This window comes from Belonocnema kinseyi, chromosome 8 (assembly GCF_010883055.1).
Source record: "Belonocnema kinseyi isolate 2016_QV_RU_SX_M_011 chromosome 8, B_treatae_v1, whole genome shotgun sequence".
NCBI classification, from domain to species: Eukaryota; Metazoa; Arthropoda; class Insecta; order Hymenoptera; family Cynipidae; genus Belonocnema; species Belonocnema kinseyi.
The window spans coordinates 104,301,426-104,309,343 of NC_046664.1; the positions used below are offsets into that span (position 1 = coordinate 104,301,426).

The 7,918-nt window shown below is 32.7% G+C and overlaps 1 protein-coding gene across 1 annotated transcript; it reads right to left on the bottom strand.

Moving 5' to 3' along the window:
* Positions 1-2,915: 2,915 nt before the first annotated feature.
* LOC117178960 (protein CWC15 homolog) lies at positions 2,916-7,918 on the bottom strand. Its single transcript, XM_033370552.1, has 3 exons — positions 7,654-7,918; positions 6,451-6,742; positions 2,916-3,391 (listed from the first exon to the last, which is right to left on the bottom strand). The coding sequence occupies exons 1-3, from the start codon at positions 7,782-7,784 to the stop codon at positions 3,149-3,151; spliced, it is 666 nt and encodes a 221-aa protein (XP_033226443.1). The 5' UTR covers positions 7,785-7,918; the 3' UTR covers positions 2,916-3,148.

A 7,918-nucleotide genomic window follows, 5' to 3' on the forward strand; every position in this document is an offset into this window, starting at 1 on the left:
TACAAAACTCGAGCTTCGTTCAATTTCTGCTTTTAACTTGACATGTTTATCTAATTCAAAAAGCCAATAATTTTGTTCTATGATTGATATTCGATATTTTCGAATATTGAATGAATAGAGTTTTATAATTATTATTCGACAATTCATTTCTTTTTCTCATTAAGTGGATTTTTATTTCACTATTAGATTCATAAACGAATTTCAATTATTGGTGGAAACTTAAAATAATCTTACTACTGCTGTACCAGTCATGACTCCCGGGTAAAGATGGACTTATGCGGTTTCGACGTGAGATCAAAGTGAAATTATTTGAATTAAAAGATTTACTGAGTTCCACGACTATCTTAAGTTTTAATCTCGCTGAAGAATCTTACGGTAGAAATATGAGAAGAAAGTCTCTTCGGACAAGGCAGGACAAGGTCGAACCGGAAATTAGTTACGCCAACTCAGTTAAGTTTCAAGCACTCTTTTCATTGCGAGGCTCGTTAATATAATTTACAGCCTGTCTATAATCCCGAAATCTCCTTGAAAAATAAAAATACATCAGAATTTTGAAAAATGATTTTTCTGTATGCAGCAATATTTATACCTATATTTCTTTGCTGAGCAAGTTATAAAAAAGAAACAAATAATTTTATCTTTGAATAGAGCATTTTAATTTTTTAATTTTTATGGAATTTAAAACAAATTCGTTCATAAAGTAGGAGTTTTTCTTTTTTCTGTGCCATGAAAAGACGTCCCTGATTCATAGAAATAGGACCGCCCCTGTTGAAGAGTAGGCGGTGCAGTGTGCTCTCTTCTAAAGTGGCGCGAAGGATCAGGGCTGCTGAACAATCGGAATGCAATGGCGGTCATCCAAATAAAATATCAAGTTCTTAAAAAAAAATGTTAAAAGCAAATAATCGTTAATCCCTTTTTTAAAATAATTTTTTAAAGTTCTTTGACATTCATTATAAATAGCTATGTTTTATTTCTAACTTTTTTGGAAACCCATACAAGATTTTTTTAAACACTGTATCATGTATGTATCAAACTAATTTTTTAAATTTTATTATTTTAGATTCAAAAGCGAGGATTCGCTTTAAATAGAAATATGAATTAAGATAAATATGATAATCAAATTATTGAATCAACATACTCAAGTATTCACTTAATTGAAGAAAATGTTTAGATATACCTTTTTATTATTTGTAAATTAATGAAATTATATTGTAAAATGCACAATTGAAAATCAATATCATGCAATGATGAGGAAAGCCATTATAATGCGTAAGGAGCTGAATAACCGGCACGAGAAGTATATTACATATTTTTCAATTCATTTAACCGCAAGATTTTCAAATGATGCAATGCATTGAATTTACGCTGATTTGAAATAAGCATATTCGAAAATTTTAGTGCAAGGAATAAATTAAACTAAACATTTTAATTTTTTCAATCAAACTGAAAAGGAAAAACTTATTTTTAATAATTGGGACTGAAATGTTGCATTTTTCAATCTGGAGATAAAATAATCGATAGTATAAAATTAATCAAATGCAACACTTGCAAAAGGTTGAAATAAGGAAAGTTAATTTAAAAATTACCCTTTTTACTGTTAAAAATTGACCAATCTAATAAACGAGAGGATGCTAATTTGATTAACAATGTAAAAGATCTACAGCCCTGAATCGTCATCTCGTTCTGGGGGTCGAAACTCTTTCGGGATGAGGGACAGGCGGACACCTCGTGCTTGGCAAGAAAAATAAAGTAAATAAAACGCGCATGTGTATATACGGGAGGTAAATGAGAGAAAAAAACAGAAAGAGAAGGAAAGTACCCCGGAGGCGAATTCCAGGTGAACGGATCGAGAATCTTGGGAGAGATATGCAATGAGTGGGTACAGAAATATTTCTGCTGACCACGTAATTTCCGGGCATCTTTATTATTTTCGCCGAACGAGAGTCAACTCAATTTTGCCAAATTATTTCCTTAAAATGTTATCAACAAATAATTATCTAATCAGACAGAATATCAGAAATTAAAAGATGTTCTATTCTTAGTATCAGAAAAATCTAGCCAATGCCAAAGTTTTGTCAAATTAAATTTTATCCACTTTGATAATAATAGTCGAAGAATAATTAATAAATAATGACATAATAGTTTCAGAACTGTGAGTAGCTTCTGGCATGTATCATTTTTTAGGTTACATAATCAGAATGGCACATATGTTATTCCAATCTTATGCAAAATGACAAATCTATAACATTTTAATATATTCTAAGAAATTAATAAAAAAAAAATAAGGACTTAGTTCTCGGCACCAGTCTCGTTAAAAATATCAACTTTTTTAAAAAGGAGATAGGAGGAGTTTTTATGAGGTTGTGTGGAAGTTGAAGAAGGTCTGAGGCATGTTAGTTAGCCAGGTCGGTGCCAGAGAGTCTGCAGAGTCTCGGAGATACCAGCTGTGTTTCCAGCGGCAGCGGTAGACTGCTTGCCTCTGGCTCTCGGAACCCTGGGACCGGTTATACTTGACCCGCTCGCACGGGAGACTGGATCGCAGATCGGCACGGCTACCGAAGGACCGAGTCGCCAACGCGATTCTGCGGTTCGTTCTCATTCTTATTTCTCCATTCCCCGTACTTTTATTGCTCCTCTTTCCACGTATAAAGAACTTACGACCTCTTTGTCGATCCCTCCTCAAATGAAATCAGCCAGAATGTGAGCACGGGATTTTTTTCTTAAGAGATCGCATGCATACCTTTACTTAATTGTCAAATGCTAAATCTCATATTAGATCATTTACACACGTTCCACTTTCGCTCTATAATTTTCTCATTTCGATTATCAGTGCACTAAAATTGATTTATCCTACACCTTAGGAAACCTTAAAAAAATAAAACTTAAACTTAATGAAAAAATGAATAATAAACACATTGTTTGTAGGCATGATTATATATTTTCCCTTTAAACGTGTTAGTAGTTAATTATCAAGGACGTTTTAGATCGCAAACTGAACTTTGATAGACATGTTGGAATGCGATCTTACTAAAAGACGTCGACATCTAATTGGTATGTGTAGAAGAAAATCACGGAGTAAATTTTCATGTACTTGTGTATAAAAATCTGTGTACTTAAAGATATACCTAATTATTAATTAATATTAAGTTTACTTGACATACTTGTCCATGAACTTGCGATGAAACTCACTTCTCAGCGAATCATTGATAAACACAGAATTTGCCTTTTTCGGCTCAGAACGAGCGCAGTTTTTGAAAACGACGTCGTCATCCCATCTTCTTCGGACCTTTAAATCGGAGCGGCCTGTTTGTGCAGAGTAGTTTAGGAGCGGATTTCCAGAGACAATATTCTCCATTCGTATTCTCTCCTCCTCTTGTCTCTTCTCGATTTCCTGTCAGAATACAAACAAGTTGCATCAGTAGAAAGTAATTTCTATATTATTTCTATATTCTTCTTGTAACTCTACATTTTGTCTAAAAATATCAGTACTTATCGGTATTAGGGTGGGTTGAATATCTCAAATTTCTTTAGATCAAAATGAAAACATGTCACAATTGTAGCCAAGCGCAACGATTATAAAGTTAAAAAACCAAATCATAATAAAAAAAACATTAAGGGTCCCAAAAATGCCTTTGATGCATGCCCACACATGCCTGAGGCTTAGTTTACAGTCCAATAGGAAATATATAACTGAAGGCGTTACAGCCATTTTTAATTTGGATATGTCCCTTTTTGGTAAAAAATCTGGATATATTCCTTTTTGACGTGAACGTAAAAAAAACGCCATAAAAATTCAGCTTTATCGGACGCATACTTCCGTTTGCGCGAACCCTGGTTCAGTTCTGCGACCGAACCACGGTAACTGTTCGTTCTTGTTTTTGTTTTCACCGGACACATACTTCGAAAATTAATGTCAGAAACTTCTTTCTTCATAAAAACACATTTTCATATAGAAAACAGTACAGAAACAACTGGAAATGCATAAATAATTATTCTGACAATTATTTATGTATTTCTACTTGTTTTTATATTGTTTTCTGCAATTTGTTTAGTTTTTAAGTCCATTATCTGAAAAGTATCTAGGTATTATCACGATTATCTGAACGGTCATCTATTATCTTTCTTAGGGATATGAGTATACGCTAGATGGCTTCAACGTCGACTTTGTTGCGACACATCTAAAACATTGAGTTACCACCGCTTGGTCAAGCAGAATGGCTGACAGGCATGCCGAAGAGCCATGCTCACGGACTCGTTTGGTTCAGCTTCAGTATATTACTACTTAACATATACCAAGTTTCCACCCGCGCAAACTAAAACATTTATTTATAAGTAGAGCTTGAAAAAAATCCGACGGATGGCACTTTGGATATGTGCCTTTTTGAAGAAAAAAAACGTACGCTCTTTGTAATTCACTGAGGATATGTTCCCTTTTGATTGAGACAAAAAGAAGGCGTTATAGGGAAGTGGATATGTTCCCTTTTGACCAAAACACTCAACTATAACCTCCAAATCACAGGCATTTGCTCTTTTTCTATGAAGCTCCTCAAGTGCCCATAGAAAGCGTGTTGTGATTATGTCGATACATAAATGGCGATCATTCTACTACTAGAAATAGCTTTTAAATTTCGATGTTGGTGTGAAATTTAAGAACGTTATCTATTTTAATTAGTATCCATATAAGTGATTGATAATCACTTTTATATTTCGGAATTAAACTGAATGAAAGAATTACAAAAATATAAAGTAGAACAGGATAAAATAATTTGCCAAAGGATTTTGGGGTCATTTCTATTTTAGAATCTTTAGGATCACTTTTATGTTGTTTTCCATTGACATAACAACCATCGACGTGAGCTTAATTTTGACTTTTCCACAGGGAAAACCGATAATAAACGGCCGAAATTTGTTTTCCAAGAAGGTAATAAACAGCAAGGTTTTTAGATATTGTATAATTTTAGTTCATACACGGATGTATAAAAATCAGCAAATATAATGTTTTAACGTTTTGATATTAATTTTATTAGAAAGTTTTTTTTGTTTGGAAAAAATTCGGTTTTTTTCTTCATTTTATTAAATAATAAGCCTTAGTTAGAGAAATATCGAGAATTCAAGATGTAAAAATACTCCAGGAGAGCTACAAATAAGTTTATAGAGTGAAAGTTTTACGAGCTCTTTCTTTAGTGCTAATAAATCTAATTTGAACTAAAAAATATACTATTGAAAAAAATATGGGAAAAGTTGTCTTATTTCAATAGTGCCCTGTATGTAGAAAATTACCGATAGAACCATAAGAGAGAGAGAGAGAGAGAGAGAAGAGTCAACCAAACAAGCCCGTGACTTATCTTCTGGTAGTATAAAAAAGAAAAGAAAGAATCATGAAAAGAGTCAAAGGTTGTTTTGATATACTCTTTTCTTTTGCTCTTCCTTTTTTGCATTTTTATACATTTGTCGCTACAATGAGCCGTAAATGGTTGATGTTTAGAAACAAATTTTTCACTCATTTACCCTTTTGTGTACTTTGTTACATAAGAGGGTTTCATAATATTTCTTGCAATTTTAAACAGACATAAGCTTTTGAACCTGATTTATTTATATATATTTTAATAGCCTGAAAGTCGTCGAAATATATTTTTTGGTTTTATACTTTCGTTGTTTTCTCTTATACGTAAAATAAAATAAGATAATACCATCTCACATAGTCTACTTATATAGACAAACTATGCAGGTATATAAAAATTACACCTTTTTGTGCCGAATAGAAATCTGACTGAAGCTTTTGTCTGGGAAGCAAATGACACACTTTCAGTAAATTGGCATGCAAGACTTCACAGAAGAAGCATACACCTTATCAGATGAACAAGTTACTAAAGTGTCCCTTTTAGGATTTTTTTTCCAGTAATATTTGAGTAAAAATAACAATCTTTTAAACGTTATGATCGTTGCGCTTGGCTAAAATAATAACTAATAAGAAATATAAAGTAGTGTAGTAATTTCTACTATATATTAATGGGTTCTACGAACAATAGGCTATTCTTTCGTTACCTTTAAGAATTAGGCTAACTTCATTTTGTACTAAATTTAGTAAACACGTATAAGTGTTAAAAGAAATGAAAATCTTTTAAAATTTCTGGTTTTGAAAGTTATAGGAGCCTAAATTACATTACAAACTGTAATACAAAATACTGGAGTTTTTAATTCGTAGGAAATGTTTCGAGACATAATCCTGAAAACTTAGGTAAACGAAGTTAGCCTAGTTCTTATCCGTAGCAGAAAAATAGCCTAATATTTGTTGAACCCGCCGATACGGCAACTTTGATATAACATGTTTTCATTTCGATCATTTCGATCTAAAGAAATTTGATATTTTCGACCCGCCCTAATCGTTATTCGTAAAATATTGATTTCATTTGTTTATCTCTTAGAAATTTCGTATTTTCTCTCTCGTACCTTCTTTTCATGTTCTGCAGCTCGTTCCCGTTGAATTCGTTGCAGTTCTGCCATCAGAGCGGCAGTATCATCGTCATCACTGTCTGAATCGGAGTCGTTTTCATCGAGCGGATCGTCAGCGTCTAAGCTGGCTGCCGGAACTTGATCGACCTTTTGACGTTTTGCAGAAGCTACTCCACTCCGTTCTGGTTCGATCATACGTCGATTCGACGTTTTTTCCTTTTCTCGCTCTTCGAGTTCTTTGCGGAAATCTTTATTCCTAAGCTCAGTGGCTGTATTTTGTCCATGTTCTCTGTAAGCAAATTATAATATGCAAAGATATCAGAATAACAAATGGATAAGGACCAAACGTGAAATTTTACAGGACGACAAAAAAAATTGTCTACGATAGGCTTTCAAATGTAAAATGTTGATAAAATTATGTAAGCATAACTCTACATTAAAGAATATAAAAAAATGTTTTCCATCTCATGAATTTAAAAAAAGAGTATTTTTTACCATCAGTATGGTTGTTATGGTTATGCCATTATTGACAATATTTCAGGGACTTGATAAAATTTTTTAGGTTTGAGGGCGGAAAAAAATGGTCCTTATCCAGTTTAAATTATCATATTTTTGTATTAACTTTTTCAAGGGAAATGAGAAATTATTTCTACGTATTCCTAATATTTATCGATAAATAGTGTCCTAAATTACTTAAAATTGTTCAAAATAGAATTTCTAAAAACTGGTCCTTATCCAGTTGCTGTCAATAATAAAACTCCAGACTGATAGAAGAGATGAAAGGCTAGATAAATTTGAAATTCAGGAAAGAGAAAATAATAAACGTTATCCTTTCGAGATTTGATTTTAATAAAGCACTGTTTATGATCTAAAATGGTTTAAAACGCTAGTCAAGAGCAGCATAAATTCGTCATTAGTTGGTTAGTTTAATAACGAAAACACGAATCAAGAAGACATTTTTGTAAACCTATTTTTTTGGAAAGCAAACTTTGGTAAACAAGTAACATGAAAGAAATGTAAAACTCGCCCAAATACCGAAATTTGACATTAATCAACGAAAAAACGAACCAGAATATTGAGGTTATGTTAGAAACGATATAATTTTCCTGTACAAAAACTTTTTGTTTGTAAAAATTACAACCAACTGACAAATTGTAAATCCTTTGAATTAATTCTAATAAATATTTAAAAATACTTTACCTGTACTTCAGTTTAGTGTGGGAAGGAAGATCCCGAGAACTGTATTGTTTGGAAAGTGCACTGAGATCTTTTTCCCCTCGGCCTTGCCCTCCTCTTGCGGGATCAAATGTCGGTCGCGCAGCCGTCGTCATGTTAAAGTTGATTTAAATAATATCCTAAATAAATTAAATTTGACGCAAAATTACAGTTAGGAAATGCACTTTCTAATTTTGTCGTCAATATCGTCAATATTGTCATGTACAAGGCAAGTGCGAAGTGCGAACTG

Coding starts and splice junctions, on each gene's coding strand:
- LOC117178960 (XM_033370552.1), bottom strand. CDS start 7,784: ATGACGACGGCTGCGCGACCGACATTTGATCCCGCAAGAGGAGGGCAA. Junction 6,743..7,653: donor CACACTAAACTGAAGTACAG/GTAAAGTATTTT, acceptor ATTTGCTTACAG/AGAACATGGACAAAATACAG. Junction 3,392..6,450: donor CTGCAGAACATGAAAAGAAG/GTACGAGAGAGA, acceptor GTATTCTGACAG/GAAATCGAGAAGAGACAAGA.